Source organism: Phyllobates terribilis, unplaced genomic scaffold (assembly GCF_046119375.1).
Source record: "Phyllobates terribilis strain yellow unplaced genomic scaffold, ASM4611937v1 Scaffold_5__5_contigs__length_657084704, whole genome shotgun sequence".
Classification (NCBI taxonomy): Eukaryota; Metazoa; Chordata; class Amphibia; order Anura; family Dendrobatidae; genus Phyllobates; species Phyllobates terribilis.
Window position 1 is genome coordinate 625,142,842 of NW_027362765.1, and position 19,062 is coordinate 625,161,903.

General features: G+C 44.1%; 1 protein-coding gene across 1 annotated transcript in view; it reads left to right on the forward strand.

The window, feature by feature from the left end:
- Positions 1 to 17,480, forward strand: part of LOC141273778 (protein ELYS-like) — a 113,166-nt gene extending 95,686 nt beyond the window's left edge. The window contains exons 31-34 of the mRNA XM_073686122.1: positions 6 to 1,431; positions 11,519 to 11,658; positions 11,752 to 11,858; positions 17,151 to 17,480. Of these exons, the coding sequence (XP_073542223.1) occupies positions 6 to 1,431; positions 11,519 to 11,658; positions 11,752 to 11,858; positions 17,151 to 17,331 (1,854 nt within the window). The 3' untranslated portion in view covers positions 17,332 to 17,480. The remainder of the gene's footprint in view (positions 1 to 5; positions 1,432 to 11,518; positions 11,659 to 11,751; positions 11,859 to 17,150) is intronic.
- The last annotated feature ends 1,582 nt before the right edge of the window (positions 17,481 to 19,062 follow it).

Sequence of the window (19,062 nt, forward strand, 5' to 3'; positions counted from 1 at the left end):
CTCAGGATTTGGATTACACCGTGAATATTAAAGCCCCTGAACCAGAGGTGACATATCAACAAATAAGTTCAGCCGCTGAAGACCCTAATGGGGAGAATAATGCTGACCTTTATTATTGCAACAATTATGAATCTGCCTTAAAAACCTTAAAAGCACCGTCAATGGATCCATGTGATCTCAGTGATGAAAAGGTCAATTTGACAGCTACAGTTAGCAGTGATGAAACTTGTGATAATGCCTTGGCTCTTGGCATTGAGGAAGGGACTAAGGTTACTGAAACACTGCCTTTTATGCCTGAACCTATCAATGCAGCCATTGCAGAAAACGTGCTCGATGCTCTTAAAGAAAATAGGGATAAGGATTTTACGGAAGAAGTTAATAGTGATTCAGTTTCTGAAAGGAAACTCAGAAATGCACACGATATCGCTAGGACACCTGTAAACAAGGTTAAGCAAACAAACTCTAACACAGTACTAAGGATAACACCCCCTGAAAAAGTAGATGAGCAGAAGCTTAATCTGGATGAATTGCAGACTTCTCCAACTGAAGGCAAATCTACTATACTACTAAAGCCTCCAACCCCTCGCAGAAGTATCAGGAGAACTACTAAGGTATCCAACAATATCCTTCCACTTCCTACAACCCCTAAAAGAGGCAGTAGAAAAACCAAGGATAATCCTGAAAACTTAAGTACAACATTACCAATCCAACAAGAGGACCAACCATCCATTACTACCACAAGAATTTCTAGAAGAACTAAAAATTCTGCTTCTGATCAAACTCAGTCCACAGAAAGTGAAACCACTGTTACTGAAGAAATTGTAACAAAGATGCCAGCCTCTCCTGCTAGAACCTGCAGAGGAAAAGCTGCAGCATTGGATAGCCACATAAATACAGGAGATATTGTGGATGTAAAAACTGTAATGCCGACAACACCTACTAGAATTACTAGATCGTCCAAAGTACTACAAGAGAGGGAAAGTGAATCAAACATTGAGAATGTTGAGACTGAACCACTTGTTTCTACACGTACAAGGGGACTAAGGAACAAACAAGTTGTGAATGAGTTGGTCAAACACTTTGAGCTTGGTGCCTCACAGGCTTCCAACAAACCTGACTCCAGCCCTCCTCATTCTCCTAAAAGGCTACTCTTAAGATGGTCTAGAGTCAAATCAGAAAATCAGATTGATAAAAAAGATACAGATGACAATATTGTCACAGCACAAGAGGTGATCACAGTCAATTCTAGAAAAACTGCAAAAAAGTCTATTGGTAAAACAGATATAGAGGATTCTGCTGATGTCGATGAAGTGCAGAAGAGAACAACCCGTTCAACAAGGACTAAATCTAACATTGTTACAATGCCAGATGCCACTCCTGTTGAATTTGCATTCTCATCACCTACACCAAGACGTGGAAGAAAACCAAAAGGTTTGTTTAGACATCCGTTTCCTGTTAAAATAATGGTTCCATGCTAAGAAACTTTAATGTTGACGCAACATGTGGATCATGGTACTACTGGGTAAAACTCTGATCCCCATAGAACCAGCATGGTTTAGTAGACTCATACTATGTATAGGTGCTGAACCTGTGAAATAGTCCCTAACGTGCAGGAGTATTTCAGCCATCTGATATTCTCCATGATATGAGGCTTCTAGACAAATACATTTTTTCTTTAAAATTCTTTTTATTAGGAAATTTTTACAGTATAGCGAACAAGGGGTCAGGAAAGGGATGAAGGGAAAGGAAAGGCAACCAAATAAAGGGAAAGAGAAAATGGGGTAGGGAGGAAGAGTAAAGGCCCCGTCACACTAAGCGATGCAGCAGCGATCCCGACAACGATACGACCTGTCAGGGATTGTTGCTGCATCGCTAATACATCGCTGGTGAGCTGTCAAACAGGCAGGCTCACCAGCGATGAGGGGAGCAGCGATATCGTGGAAAGAATTGTTCCACGATGTCCTGCTCCCGTTCCCAGCCTGCTGCTTAAGCAGGAGCAGGCTGGTAACTATGGTAAATATCGGGTTACTAAGTGCGCGTGTGCCCCTAGTAACCCGCTGTTTACCATGGATACCACTCTGCTACGGTGCGCTGGAGCCTCTGCTCACCGTAGCAGAGTGGTATCTATGGTAAACAGCGGGTTACTAAGTGCGCGCGTGCCCCTAGTAACCCGATATTTACCATGGTTACCAGCCAGATCGTTGGTCCCGCTGGTCACACACAGCGATGTGTGCTGGCCAGCGGGAGGCCAACGACCAAAAAATGGTCCAGGACACTTTGCAACGATCAGCGACCTCACAGCAGGGGCCTGATCGTTGCAAAGTGTCACACATAGCGACATCGCTGGTGAGGTCGCTGGTGAGTCACCAAAACCGTGACACAGCAGCGATCTCGCTAGCGATATCGCTTAGTGTGAGGGGGCCTTAAAGAAAAAGAGAGGGGGAAAAAAAAGGAAATGAGGAAGATCGTCTTAACATAATTGCACCACAGGGTTCACATAGCAAGTGCAAAAACAACATAGAATGAAGTATAGATTAAAAGAATTCTGGCAAAGTAATAAAACATCATATAAAGAGTCTTCTCTTGCTTGGAGGAAAAATTGCGTTCCAAAAGGACCATTTGGAAAATGCATTGATTTTTAAAACCACTTATTTGTTTCATGAATCAAAAGTAAAAATGGAGATCAGAAACTTTTTGTAATATATCTTATTAGAGAAAAATGATTCTTTCTCCACTTATCAGCCACTTTGTTTCCCAGCACTGATGTATTCTCAATACTGCTCAAATCAGTCTACTGATCTGTGGTGAGATAACAAATTACACTTGCTGTTATAAAAGGGCAGGCAAGGGAAACTGTAGGGAAATAAAAGCCGAAAAGCACATGGGAAATTGCTGCATCTTTTAGTTCAGAGGTAAAAACTGCTGAAAATGCCTGTGCAAGTCATAATGGCTAGAAATAGTGTTCCTAATGTACTGTACCCTCATCAGTTTGTTCTGAAAATGCAGTGAAACCATTAGTGTTTCACTTCTTTCTTTTGGGTGTCTGAAACATGTATGGTTTACAAAGCATTGGATGTAAAGTTTACTGTTGAACTGTTTGATTTTGTTAATTTGTAGGGGAAAGCTTGTCTACTTGTGTATATATACTAAAGCAGGGGTCCTCAAACTTTTTAAACAGGGGGCCAGTTCACGGTCCCTCAGACCATTGGAGGGCCAGAATATAGTTTTTAAAAAAAACTATGAACAAATTACTATGCACACTGCACATATCTTATTTTGAAGTAAAAAAAAAAAACAATACAGGAACAAATACAATATTTAAAATGAAGAACAAGTAAAGTTAAATCAACCGGTATTTCAATAGGTAGGTAACTGTACCCAATAGGCAGCATAGGTCCCCAATAGGTAGGTAACTGTACCCAATAGGCAGCATAGGTCCCCAATAGGTAGGTAACTGTACCCAATAGGCAGCATAGGTCCCCAATAGGCAGGTAAATGTCCCCAATAGGCAGGTAAATATCCCCAATAGGCAGCATAGGTCCCCAATAGGCAGGTAAATGTACCCAATAGGCAGCATAGGTCCCCAATAGGCAGGTAAATATCCCCAATAGGCAGCATAGGTCCCCAATAGGCAGGTAAATGTCTCCAATAGGCAGCATAGGTCCCCAATAGGCAGGTAAATGTTCCCAATAGGCAGCATAGGTCCCCAATAGGCAGGTAAATGTTCCCAATAGGCACCATAGGTCCCCAATAGGCAGGTAAATGTTCCCAATAGGCAGGTAAATGTTCCCAATAGGCAGGTAAATGTACCCAATAGGCAGGTAAATGTACCCAATAGGCAGGTAAATGTACCCAATAGGCAGCATAGGTCCCCAATAGGCAGGTAAATGTACCCAATAGGCAGCATAGGTCCCCAATAGGCAGGTAAATGTCCCCAATAGGCAGCATAGGTCCCCAATAGGCAGGTAAATGTACCCAATAGGCAGCATAGGTCCCCAATAGGCAGGTAAATGTCCCCAATAGGCAGGTAAATGTTCCCAATAGGCAGCATAGGTCCCCAATAGGCAGGTAAATGTCCCCAATTGGCAGCATAGGTCCCCAATAGGCAGGTAAATGTACCCAATAGGCAGCATAGGTCCCCAATAGGCAGGTAAATGTCCCCAATAGGCAGGCTGTTTCCCCCTTATAATGCCCTATGCAGGCTGTTTCCCCCCCTCCTTATTATGCCCCATGCAGGATTTCCCTTTCTCCCACCATATAATGCCCCGTGCAAGATATCACTCCCCTGTCTTTATAATGCCCCATTCAGGATGTCACCCCCCCCCCCATATAATGCCCCATTCAGGATATCACCCCCCCCATATAATGCCCCATTCAGGATATCACCCCCCCCCACCATATAATGCCCCATTCAGGATATCACCCCCCCATATAATGCCCCATTCAGGATGTCACCCCCCCATATAATCCCCATTCAGGATGTCACCCCCCCATATAATGCCCCATTCAGGATGTCACCCCCCCATATAATGCCCCATTCAGGATGTCACCCCCCCATATAATGCCCTATTCAGGATGTCACCCCATCCCCCCCATATAATGACACATGCAGGATATCACTCCCCTGTCTTTATAATGCCCCATTCAGGATGTCACCCCCCCCCCCCATATAATGACCCATGCTGGATGTCACCCCCATATAATGCCCCATTCAGGGTGTCACCCCCCCCCCCCCCATATAATGCCACATGCAGGATGTCACCCCCCCCCATATAATGACCCATGCTGGATGTCACCCCCATATAATGCCCCATTCAGGATGTCACCCCCCCCATATAATGCCACATGCAGGATGTCACCCCTAATATTATGTCCCATGCCTCCATACATTAAAAAATAAAATCCAATACTCACCTCCCTCCTTGCCTGCTGCCGCTGCTCAGGTCCGGACTCCAGCGTCTCCGGCGTTGTCCCTCTCTGCGCTCCCTGTGACGACTCAGGGGAGGGCGCGGTGTAAAGATGTCACCGCACCCTCTGACCTGAGACGTCACAGGGAGCGCAGACCAGGAAGACGGCGGCTCTGCGGAGGCACGGGGAGAGGTAAGTATCCGCCTGCCGTGGCTCTGAGAAAGCTGGGGGAAGGGCGGGCGCTGACACCGCTCTCCCCTGCCCACAGCCCGGCGGGCCGGATAAAAGTCCTCCGCGGGCCGTAGTTTGAGGACCCCTGTACTAAAGTATGGCCTGTTAAATTGTATCCTTCAGTTGAGGTTTTAAAACTGTGTATTTGCAGCTAATAGCAATTCCTAACTGTTACAGCAGTTCTGTGCATGTGGGAACTACCTGTAGTACAACACATGGGTGCAGAAATCCCACACATATATTGTTTCATAGACACACTGCATTCATTTAATCATTTAAAGCTTTGCTAGAGGAACATTTGCGATATTGGTGGGCTCCTACTCTTCATCCATGGCTGTAGTTACGAAACGAGACACAAGATGCAACTTGACCACAGAAGATGTATTGCGTTTTAGAGTTGGTAGAGAAGTATAAGGCCTTAAAGGGAACCTGTCACCCCCTGGGCGATATCAGACCTCTACTATGGCCATACAGGTGATAGAAATGTAACTCTATAAATATCTGTATGGCCCATAGTAGAGGTCTGATTGCAGAGAAAAGCGCTTTAATAAATTCTTTTTTCCACAGGCTTGGCGTCCGGGGGACACCAAGCAATCCCCGCCTATCTGCTTATTATTACCCCAAATCCCCACCTCTCTGCTTAATTATCATATCCCCCCTCCCCTGCACGTCACAGGGCCCTGTGACAGACCCTGTGTGGTGCACTGTGCTCCCTGACTTCCGGGCATGTGCAGAGGGCCGCTCACATAGAGCACGCTTTGCTTCATCCCGGCCCCGTCTACCTGTGCTCTGCGCCGCAGGTTTCTATTGCGCAGGCGCCGGAAAGTGACAATGACCCCCGGCGCCTGCGCAATAGAGCCCTGCGGCGCAGTCCACGGAGAGACGGGGCCGGGATGAAGCAAAGCGCGCTCTATGTGAGCGGCTCTCTGCGCATGCCCGGAAGTCAGCGAGCACAGTGCACCACACAGGGTCCTGTGACATGCAGGGGAGTGGGGGGATATGATAATTAACCAGAGAGGCTGGGATTTTGGGGAATAATAAGCACATAGACGGGGTTTGCTTGGAGTCCCCGGACGCCAAGTCTGTACAAAATAGAATTGATTAAAGTGGTTTTCTCTGCAATCAGACCTCTGCTATGGGCCATACAGGTATGTGTAGATTTATTTTTCTATACCCTGTATGCCCATAGTTGAGGTCTGATATCGCCCAGGGGGTGACAGATTCCCTTTAAATGTCTGTTTTATTTCATCAGCATTTTGAATCTGACATTCCTCAGTTTTTGGTCATTATGTCCCTTTTTACAGTCAGTGTTTCAGCAGTAATTTTCTTGTATGCATTAAAAAAATCACAGCCTTTTCTACCTTCCAAATGTTAAAAACTGCATATTGATAGCATTTTCAGATCCATATATTTGTATTGATTGGATTTTATCCGTGATTTTAAACTAAATCAGACACACAAAAACGTGATCCTCACCATAGACTATTAGGCTATGTGCATATGTTGCCATTTTTGCTGCGTTTTTCAGTGCAGATTTGTCACAACCTGAAGGATTTCCTGAAGCCAGCAAAGTGAATGAGAATCCTGAAGTCTCATGCAGACATTGCTTATTTGTGACTTGCAGATTTGGTGCAGCTTTAAATCTGCAGCATGTCAATTATTTCAGTGTAAGGGTACGTGCGCACAATCAGTAATCGCTGCGAATTGGAAGCAGCGCACTAGCGCTGCGTGCAATCCGCAGTGGCCAGATGTTACAGTATAGTGGATGGGATTTCAAGATATCCCATTCCCACTATGCGTCTCTGTGCACCTGCGGATCACCCTCGGACATGCGGTGCGTCTTTCCAGACCACAGCATGTTAATTTCTCTTGCAGAGCTGCTAGTCTCCGCAGCAGAAAATAAAATCACTACAATTTATTGATTGCGGTGAATCCGCATGGTTCAATTTACACATGCGGATTCACCTGCGTGCAGCGATTTGGACGCAGCATAAAGTATGCTGCTTTCAAAGTGTTGCCAGTCCCAACCGTGTGCACATACCCCTAGGCTGTGTGCACATGTTGCAGATTTAGTGCTTTCTTTTGTTGCGGGGTTTTTTGTGCGCGAATTTGTGATAAAACCTGGTGCTAGCAAAGTGAATGAGAAACCTGAAGTGTCATGCACACGTTGAGTATTTTTGACTTGCAGGTCTGGTGCAGAAAATAATCTGCAGCATGTCAATTCTCTGTGCGTTTTTGCCTGCGTTTTTCAACCATTGAATGCACTGAAAAAACTAGGCAAAATCGCAACATTTTTGATGCGTTTTCCTGCCAAGAGATACAGAATTTTCTGCACCAAATACTCAACGCGTGCACACCCTTAGGCTGTGTGCACACTGTTCGTTTTAGCAACATTTTTTCCGCTCAGAATTGGGCAAAAAACGCTAGTCAGGATTTGCAATGCGTTTAAAACTGCTGCATGTCAACTTTGTGTGGTTTTGCCTAATTCCCTTTGCCCATGTCACCTGTAAACAATAATTAACCATTATATACTCCCATATCTACCATAATCCCGAGTGTCCCACGGCAATCAGATCATCCAGCAGCCAGCGATACACTGACAGGAGTGTGATCGCTCCCGGCAGTGTATAGCGCTGATCTGCCGGGAGAGAGGTCACCAGAGTACAATCAGCTGATGAGCTCCGGTGACCTCACTCACTGCACCGTTGCTGTGTCAGAAAATTCTCATGCAGCGGTGATGCCGTGAGGTCACCAGAGCTTATCAGCTGATTGAACTCCGGTGACTTCTCTCCCTGCAGCTCAGTGCTGTGCACTGTCACAGGAGCGATTTTATACTCCTGTGTCCATGTGTAGCCTGCTGTGACTACTCTAGAACTGACCCAAATCTTCATGGGACACTGTGGATAATGTCATCACCTCGAACAGATGAGGGATGGTTGTGGTTTTATTTTATTTTTTTTAGGTGACTGGCTTCAGCGGATTGGACGTTAGGTGAGTATTTTTATTTTCTGTTTCTTTTACAGATGACAGTGGCTTCAGGGGATTAGGCGTTGGGTAAATATAACTGTTTATTTTTAAATAAATGATTAAAACAGTGTGGACTTTTATTTCAAATAAAGGATTTTTTTCAGTCCGTGTGTTTTTCAAAACCATACTATGTGGTTAGTAATGGGGGTGTCTTATAGACACCCGGTATTACTAACCTGGGCTTCATGCCAGCTGCTAATACAAGGCTGACATGAACCCCAACATTATTACCCCACTTGCCACCGCCACAGGGCAAGTGGGAAGAGCGGAGACTAAGCACCAGATTTGGCGCATCTTACGGATGCGCCATTTCTAGGGCCGCTGAGGGCTGATACTATTAGCCTCGGAGGGAGCCAGTATCCATGGCCCCTTCCTTGGCTATTAATACCTGCTCACAGCTGTCTGTTTAGCCTTTGCTGGTCAGATTTTATATGGGGACCCTACGTCAATTTTTTTTCTGGGGGTCCCTCTTGTATCTAGCCAGTAAACGCTAAGGTAACAGCTGTGGGCTGTTAATAGGCAGGGAACATTTTTGGCTAATTGCCCCTTCCCTGGCTAGTAATATCAGCCCCCAGGTTTCCCTCTGCTGGATATGAAAATGACGCGGGAGCCCACACCATTTATTTTACTTAATTCATTTTATTTTATAAGAAATCCCATGCCCACTGTTTGTTTTTGACGCTGTGTAAACTCACCCGCAGCATGTCAATTTGCAGATTTTGACTGATTGAAATGTCATTACATGCAGTGGATCCACATGTACTGACAAAACAAGTGCGGCATTAGAATGCAGCATTTTGGGCGTAGTCCAAGCGCGCTGCTGGTTCCTGATCGTGGGGACGTACCCTAAAGGCTTAACCAAACAGCTGTGAGCTGTTAATAGCCAGGGGACATATTGGCCTAATAGCTCTTTCTAAGCTAAAAAATACCAGCCCTCTGCTGCCCCAGAAATGACACTTCATATTTAATGTTCCAATCCTGGCACTTAGCCCAGATTCTTCCTGATGCATCAGGGTAATGGGATTAGGTGTCGCTGACATAAAGCCCAAGGTTTAGTAATGAAGAGGTGTCAGCCAGACACCCTTATTACTAAACTTGTAAGTAAACCGTGAAATAAACACACACGCCAAGAATAAAACACTTTATTTGAAATAAAACCGACACATTCTTTAACCCCTTCACGACATGCGCCGTACATGTACAGCGCATGTCGTGTCTCCCCTTTTGGTGTGGGCTCCGGTGCTGAGCCTGCACCTTTCCGGGCAAATGACCGCTGATCTGGACATGCCCCTAACAGCCGCAGGTGGAATCGCGATCTACCCGCAGCTGTTAACATGATAAATACCGCTGTCAAATTCTGACAAAAGCATTTAACATGATCATGCCGGAAGCGTGTCACATGATCGGGGGTCTCCGATGGGTTGTCATGATAACCCGGAGTCTACAGGCGACCTCTGTGGTTGTCTGCTATGAGCGCCACTCGGCGGTTGGCGTTCATAGCCGATGAGCAGTTTTGTTGCACATAGCGGGACTAATGCCCTGCTATGTGTAACACAGGTGATCGGAAGATGGAGACTATTGAAGCAAGTAAAAAGTAGAAAAAAAATGTTTTTAAAAGTTTAAATCACTCCCACCCCCACTTTTGTCCTATTCAAAATAAAACCATAAAAAAATCAAATATACACATATTTGGTATCCCGCTTTCAGAAGCGCCCGATCTATCAATATAAAAAGTGTTCATCAGATTGGTAAATGGTGTAACAAGAACAAAAATCCAAATGCCAGAATGACATTTTTTTTAGTCGCCGCAACATTGCAATAAAATGCAATAACAGGTTATCAAAAGATCGTATCTACACCAAAGTGGTATCCATAAAAACATCAGCTCGATGCACAAAAAATAAGCCCTCACCCAGCCCAGACCACGAAAAATAAAGTCTCCACTGGTCTCGGAAAATGGCGCCTTTTTTTTTTTTTTTTTTTTTTTTTATAACAAAGTTTGGATTTTTTTTTTCCACTCAAATAAGAGAACATATACATATTTGGTATCTATGAACTCGTAATGACCTGTAGAATCATAATGGCAAGTGAATTTTAGCTTTGAGTGAACGTGGTAAAAAAAAAAGGCGGAATTGCACTTTTTTGCAATTTCGCCGCACTTGGAATTTTTTTCCTGTTTTTCAGTACACAATATGGTAAAACCAATGGTGTCGTTCAAAACTGCAACTCGTCTTACAAAACACAAGCCCTCACATGGACATGTTGAAAAAAAATAAAAGTTATGGCTCATGGAATAAGGTGCGCAAAACCAGAGAAGGGTTAAAGCGATGTCCCACGTATCTTTTTTCAAATATCTTTAGCTCCAAAAGGCATTCCTTGCTGTAAAAAAAAGCGCATGCAAAAACCGTGCTTTTTTTCTGCCAAGAGATGCAGAAATATCTGCACCCAAATACTGAACGTGTGCACATACACTTATGGCTGCATGATCTATTTGTGATTATGGAGAACATGTTAAAACAGATGTCTGAATGAGACTTTACTGGTTCATCTAAGGCACCAAGTTTTAGGTTTCGCATAGTTTTGTTTAAACATTATCTTACAGTTAGAATGATAAATGTTACATTTGTGTGCTGATTCCCAGTTACTCTGCATCATCACCCAGAGCCGCACTAACGGCTCAGCTAGTTCTGTGCTGTCATTTTTTCACTGAATTTTATGTACATGCATAAGAGACAAAAGGACAGTGAAAAAAGCGCACCAAAAAACAAGCAAAAAAGCAAGAAAATCCTGAACAAACCTCCTGGCAAGAGATCAGGTTTTGCTGCAGAAAAAAAAACCACGCAGCAAAAAACGCAATGTGTGAACATAGCCTCATCTAAATTGTGTGTAAAACTCCATGTTCACACTGGAGAAGCCGCCCCAGGAAGCTTTATGGAGCAGATTTGATGCCTCCGACACCTACTACATATCTGCTGCATGTGAGCAGAACTCTAGCTATTTGAGTGCCGCTCATTTATGTAGAATGTAACTCTGGATCAATAATCGGGATAATTAAGTGGCATTTACAAACCAAACTTTTCTTATGTTATCAATAATGGGTGAACCTACACTTCTGGCTACATTAATTTGTGAAACCTGATGGGGAAGAAACCAGTTTGTTCCAATCTTGTGTCTTCAGGTCCAACAAATAAACTAGAAAAAAAGCCGCTGTGTTGCTGTTTTCATAAATTTCAATCTTTGTGCTCCATGGGCACATTTTTAGCTTTCCAGTACTTTAAAAAACATGGACATACTTGTAACAATAACTGAACAGCTATTTCTCACGTAATGAACTTGTTTGTTCCCTCTGCAGCTCAGCAAACAGCTCTCCTTATTTCTCCCACTAAGACGCCAGCACCAATAGCTTCAGAGTACCTGTTTTCTCCACCATCTCGAAGTACAAGGAGGACAACAAGGACAAAACTCTCTACCAGTGTAATGCTGGAAGAAAAGGTCGGACATCATTGTTTTATGTTGCTGGGCTTTCCTTTCCTTTTACATTACAGAAAATCTTAAGCCCTAATTATGCGTTTCCCTAATTTTTAGGATGTAACTGTTAAGGAGTCGCATGAAATAGCTCATGTTCCTGACACACCAGAACTAAAGCGACCAAGAGGCAGACCTTCAAAATGCCGAGTAAAGGAAGACGACCAGTAAGTATTTGTTGTAGTGTTTTCCTTCCTTCTTAATTTCGGTAAAATCATCTAACCTGTTACATATATACACACTTTTGGGCCTGATTCATCAATGTGTAACCACCAGAATTCAGCCTTAAAATACCTTAGATGTTGCAGTTTTCACAGCAGTTTTGGCCGCTACACCAAATTACTTGGAACTGGGGCGAGACAGAATATTGTAACACCTGCTTGACAAATTTATTACAAATTGCTCATACCTTACAGCAGAAATGTTACTTCAGTTTGTCTGGATTCGCAATCTAATCCAATTGGAGTCATATTATTAAAATCTAACTATTATTAGTTCTATTAAGAAATAAGGTGATTCTAAATCACAAATATCTAGAAATGTTGGACCAAATGTAGTCTGTGAATGCTGTATTAAATATTAGTCTCAATTATGAAAGTCTTCTCCCATGACCGACTAACATTAACTCCCTTTTTTAAAAGTTTGTTCCCATTAATAGTTAGTGGGTCCTATATTATTTGATTCTATACGTTATCTAATCAACCAGTCTCAGTTGTGAGACCATCTATTCCCATATCGCACTCTCATCAGTGGATCATTATTGGTTGGCTAGTAAATATGTAGCATTGAGAGTGATCCAGTTATGAACTTCCTGATCACTTCCTATGTAAGAACAGACTAGCACATTCAAACATTGGCACTGGAGATAAAGCCCTACGCTTTTCTTCAATGATTGATTACTGCTTTGAGTATATAAACAGTATAAAATGCGCAGTAATCCATGAGAACGTATTGGCATGATTGCTGGCTGGAGTAGCATATTTGGCAAGATGCATGTCCGTGATGAGGTGTACCGAATTCATAAGGGGTTTGCACATTTTAATTCTGCACACCCATCATTAAGACTGGTGTACAAAATTCCAGTTTTAATGAATCTGGCCCTTTATTCTGACAGGGTAAGTATGCTTAACAGCAGATGCTAAAATATATTTGTGCCACCTCCATGGGATGGCTTCAATAAGGCACATTGGTGATTGACAGCAGTCTTGCGTGTTAGTCTACTTTTCCACTCCTCATCTTTTTTTATAGTCAGTGGCTTTAGGAGCAATGTCCATTACCTTATACTGTTGGGCGCCGTCAGTGTTCATGTCTGGCATTTCAAACATCACCCTTCGCCAAGTTATATAGAGAAGTCTATAGAAAGCTATAATAAAATTATTAAACTGATTATGGACTTAAAGCAACTAAACCACTGCTAAGAAAAAAGGACTATTAGGATATCACCTAGGGATCTGCTTTACCAGTAGAATCTGGCATTACTGATTGACGTCTATTTAATAGGAGCAAAATATCTAGGTGGTCTGACCTGATTGCTGAAAATTTACGGATTATAGAATAAAGGGGAGGAGGGAAAAAATGCAAGGAATAGGTTTGAAGAAAATAAATGTTTCAATTTTGACAGTTTTTTCTGAACACCTATTTATTAATTCCATTAAAGGGATTGTCTGGTTTAAAATGAAAAGTGTGCAGTCACTCTGTGCGACTGCAGACTTGTGAATCCTCCCAGGGCACGCAGTGTGTGTTGTGAGGATTCGTCGTTTCCTGCCCCGGAAACGGCGGTAAGGTACTCTACATGCATTCTCCATGGCAAAACCCATCTAGTGGGCGCGACCTCGCTCAATACAGTTGTATTGAGCGAGGTCGCGCCCACTAGACTGGTTCAGCCTGGAAGCATGCATATTACATACCTGACCGCTGTTCCCGGAGCAGAGAACGGCGAATCTTCGCAGCACACAGTGCGTGCCCTGGGTGGATTCACAAGTCTGCAGTCTCAGTCATACCTGACCACTTCGGCACCCACCATCCGATTCACTTTTCTGCATCGCTGCGTGCTGTTTCTCCGGTCTCTTCACCATAGACCAGTAATTCCATACAAGACCTTATGACATGCAGTGACCTGCGGTCTGGATGTGTCCTGAAGTCCTAATCCATAGTGAATAGGCCTTAGAAGCAAGGGCAAAAAGAGGAGGATCAGACAATAGCCGGAGAGGTCAGCTTTAATCATGTGTGTTTTTGTTTAACAGGCATACGTAATTAGGGGTCATACGTAAGTTGGATGTTTGGAAGTCGGGGACTTCCTCTATACTACTTAAACTTATTTTGTTGTTCAAAGTCTGGATATAGTATATCATTAATACTGTAATATGTTCACTCATGCTTCTTATACAGATTTCTCCATATAATACACTGTATCAAAGTTCCTGAACATTTCAATTTGTAGGAAATAAAGTGCAACATTGTTCTCTATTGGGTGGCACTTCAATAACTGTCTCAATCATATTGCTATCCTTTAAAGGATCAATACACACTAGCTATTGAACCCGTTCTACGCCCAGGTGTCGAGCATTTTTATTGGTATATGGTCTCCCATGCTGGTATGTGCTGCCCCCTCCTGTCCCCACCATCCTATCCTGGTATGCATGGCACTCCTCACCCCCAATCCTGGTATGCATGGCACCCCTCACCCCCCCAATCCTGGTATGCATGGCACCCCTCACTCCTATCCTGGTATGTATGTATGGTACCCCTCACCCCCCCCCCCCAATCTTTGTATGCATGGCACCCCTCATCCCCCAGTCCTGGTATGCATGGCACCCCTCATCCCCCAGTCCTGTTATGCATGGCACCCCTCATCCCCCAGTCCTGTTATGCATGGCATCCCCCAGTCCTGGTATGCATGGCACCCCTCATCCCCCAGTCCTGGTATGCATGGTCCCCTCGCCCCCCAATCCTGGTATGCATGGTCCTCTCGCCCCCCAATCCTGGTATGCATGGTCCTCTCGCCCCCCAGTCCTGGTATGCATGGCACCCCTCGCCCCCCAGTCCTGGTATGCATGGCACCCCTCATCCCCCAGTCCCGTTATGCATGGCACCCCTCATCCCCCAGTCCCGTTATGCATGGCACCCCTCACCCCCCCAATCCTGGTATGCATGGTCCCCTCGCCCCCCAATCCTGGTATGCATGGTCCCCTCGCCCCCCAATCCTGGTATGCATGGTCCCCTCGCCCCCCAATCCTGGTATGCATGGTCCCCTCGCCCCCCAATCCTGGTATGCATGGTCCCCTCGCCCCCCAAACCTGGTATGCATGGTCCCCTCGCCCCCCAATCCTGGTATGCATGGTCACCTCGCCCCCCAATCCTGGTATGCATGGTCCCCTCGCCCCCCAATCCTGGTATGCATGGTCCCCTCACCCCCCCCCCCCCCAATCTTTGTATGCATGGTACCCCTCAGCCCCCCAATCTTTGTATGCGTTCTACCCCTCACCCCCCCCCCAATCTTTGTATGCATGGTACCCCTCACCCCCCCAATCTTTGTATGCATGGTACCCCTCACCCCCCCCCCCCCCAATCTTTGTATTCGTGTTACCCCTCATCAGTTTCACGCTGTACGCATACAAAAAAATAAACACTTATACTCGCCTTTCTTCCTTGTGCTCCAGCGCTGCTGTGTCCTGTTCTGCCGGAGGCCGGTGGAGGAGTGCGGCGCGTGCCCATACCGTGCTGTCCGACGCCATTTTGCTGTAGACACACTGTAAATGTGTCTTCAGTAAAATGCCGCCGGATAGCTCTATGCGCATGTGCCGATTCCGATGCCTCACTCCTGCCCCGATTTCTGGGTCAAGAGAGGCGCCGCAGCAGCGCTCCTCCCGGTCAGGTAAATATGGCGCCGGAGATCGCGGTATGTGTTCAGTGTCTACGCATACCGTGATCTCCGGTGCCACACCCTCCTCTTACCTGTAACGGCTGGATGCGTTCTTCTGTCTGGAGCCAGACTGCACAGGCGTGTCGCGCTTGCACAGTCTATAGAGGCTTCAGACAGAGGGACACTTGTAGTGTTATATTATAGATATCAAGTGATGCTTAAAATCGCTTGGAAAAGCGCATGTAAAAACGCTTAAACGCTTCTCCCTGGCAGAAAAAACGCATGTAAAATCTGTATGCGTTTTTTCTGCCAGGGAGAGGAAAAAACGCTCAGGAAATTTCTGCTTAAAGTCTGCATCATGGGCACATACCCTTATAGTCCGAAAAATACCGTATTTTAATATTTTATTTAATTAACAATATAACTTTCATTTTAGTCACTTTCTTTACTCCCAGACCCTTTTCTCCCCCTTTTTTCTCTTTTATTCTGTATTTATTCTAAGTGGTATATGCTAATGTGAATAGTGTAATAACAAAGGTGGGATTTCTGCTCTGAGACTCTCACGGTATGCATACACTAACATTTTACAGTTTTGGGAACACTTATGTACTAAGTGAACTAACATCTGGATGTAAATTTGGTAGTTTGACGCAGTATTGAGAGATGGTGCTCACCAATATGACAAAGGGGATACGGGATTCGAAAAAAAAAAAGTGCCTAACCACAGACAGGCAGGTAGTTGCGATGTACCTTTCTGTTGTGCCCAAAGCAGTCACAGGCTTCTACTGAGGTCACCGCAGCAGAGCAGCAGTTTCTCCTCCTGTTGACAGGACGGGACCACTGGTGTCATGCTGATTGACAGCTGGCTCTCTGCTGCCTATTTGGGGGAAGCCGGCCGTCAATCAGCATGACACCAGTGGTCCCGTCCTGTCAACAGGAGGAGAAACTGCTGCTCTGCTGACAGGGGGAAGCAGACTCTCCAGCAGGAGCGGTCAATGACCGGCGCCGCGTACAACAGGCAGGTAGTAGCCTGATTCAGCAACTTCATTCCTATTTTTAATGTCCCAGATATCCCCTTTAATGAACTTAATGAAATGGTTTGCTCTCTGTCCTCCACACTACTTTCTCCAAATGTATGAGCTATATGGACCTACTCTGCTGTCTTTACCAGAAACGTCAAAGGGCTCGTTTGATATGATTCTGTATATATTTGCATTTTAGACACATTGAACATAGTAAGTTTTGGCTAATAAGTTTTAGAAGGGGCACAGTAAAGGATATTCAGATGTGACTTTTTTCACATCTGTGGTGCAGTTTCCATAAGTAACTGCAACCACTACCCAGTGTCAGATTATTTATTTGACCTCAATAGCACCCCCCACTGGCCTTGTTGATTTCTAATGGGCACGGTTGTGGTGTTCCTCACTTTTGATAGTGCTGCATGCAGAGTTATTCGTCCTGTGTCTACTATGGCAATCCGTGATGCAGAGCCATACCTGTATACATAGAAAATGTTAACACATCGTTGTTCACTATAGGCATGTAATGTACTTACTACTCCTGTGCACTTCAACTTGTTACTTCTGGATTATTATAGGGCAGAAGATCACCCTCCTATAAAGATTCAGCTGCTGTCACCCCCAGAAAAGGCAACTGGTGATTCAGAAAGTACAAAGCCTTCATCTTTAAAATCTAAAGCTTCTGATCGAAAGCAGTCCAGGAAAACCAGGAGAAGGAAAATTATATCAAAACCAGTCAATCGCAGGAACATCAGATGATTGATGAACGTTGTTGATTTTAATGTGCTGTGTAAAATAAAATAAACTGTGTAAAATATTAAAATCGGCTCACTGGGAAGAATAATTTATATAAATTATTGTAAATGGTCTTAAAAGCTTGAAGTTTAATATTTCATTAGAATTTTCTTCCCAGACATTTTTTCTATTTTGTATCGTTTTATAAAAAAATGTATCTATAGCTTCTTAATATGTTAAATAAATGAGAGAATTAACAATATTTTACTTTTATTATAAAACTCAGTTTCATTTTCTTAACTTAATCATTGTTTTCCATAATGACTCTCTGAAATTTACTGCATCCTTGACCTTTTTAAGGCAAAGGCCATAAATCCACTTAATGTAAATGTTGCATTTTTTCTGATGTGTTATTTTGTGCACAGAAAGTCTGCTACATTTTAAAGGAACATTCACACGGTTTTTGAAAGTTGGTCCATTAAAAAAAAACTGCAATATCACTTAAATGCTTGAGACTCTTCCTATTCATTTCTATTGTAGAACCTGTTTACTGTTTCTATATGCAGTTTTTTTCCGCTTCAGGTTTTAAAAAATGTTTGGTGGAATAAAAGTGCATGACACTACTTTTGAAGTGGCTTCTGATGACATCCGATCCAAACTACTAGACACTGTGAATCAAATAGCTGCAACAAAGTAAAAGTTTTCAAAACACTTCAATAACTCTTCAAAAATACTTACAAAAATACTTACAAGGTTGTCCCATAAACAAAGTGTATTTTAATCAATGTCTATTGGTATAATAATAAGTTCCACAATTTGATTTGTTAAAATATTCCTGTGCTGAGATAATCTTATAAATGTGCACCTGCTACATACTATTAAATGGCTGTGTCTGATCATACCACAGCACCTTGCCAGGGAATGATACAAAAAAGTATACGGACAGGACAACATGGGATTGCAGCGGATTCTTTTTGTGAGGCAAAACATTTCCTTACCTGTTTTATTACAGGAATCCGTTCTTTTGCTGCGTCTCTAGCACTCTGCTCACATTGGAAATCAAGTCAGTGACACCTAATGTCAGCTTACTTGATTTATGATGAACTCCACACCCACGCACAAAGACGGCCACACACTGGACCTCATCTTCACCCGCCTCTGTTCCCTATCTAACCTCTCTAGCTCACCTCTCCCTCTTTCTGACCACAATCTACTCACATTCTCTTCTCTCTCCTCTCCAGGGCAACAATCCCCACTCCACAAAGTTGCATACCCTCGCAGACATCTCAAACACCTTGACCTACACTCACTCTCTGAATCCCTCCTCCCTCTTACAGACATTAGTTCCTTACATGATGCAGATGTTGCTGCCACTTTATACAACACCACAACCGCTGCAGCTCTCGATTCGGTCGCCCCCCCTCACACATACCAAGGCTTGCACAATCAACAGACAACCGTGGCACACCAGCCTAACTGAAGAACTGCGACGGGCCTCCGGGGTTGCTGAGCGTAGATGGAAAAGGTCCCAGTCCAATGAGCACTTCATCGCATTCAAACAGTCCCTCACTACCTTCAAGTCCACATTCACTGCAGCAAAACAAACATACTTCTCATATCTTCCCTGTCTCACAACCCTAAACAACTATTCAACACCTTCAACTCTCTCCTCCCCCAGTGCCTCCTCCCTCTCCTCTTATTTCAGCCAAAGACTTTGCCTCATTCTTTAAGTAGAAGATTGACACCATCAGACAA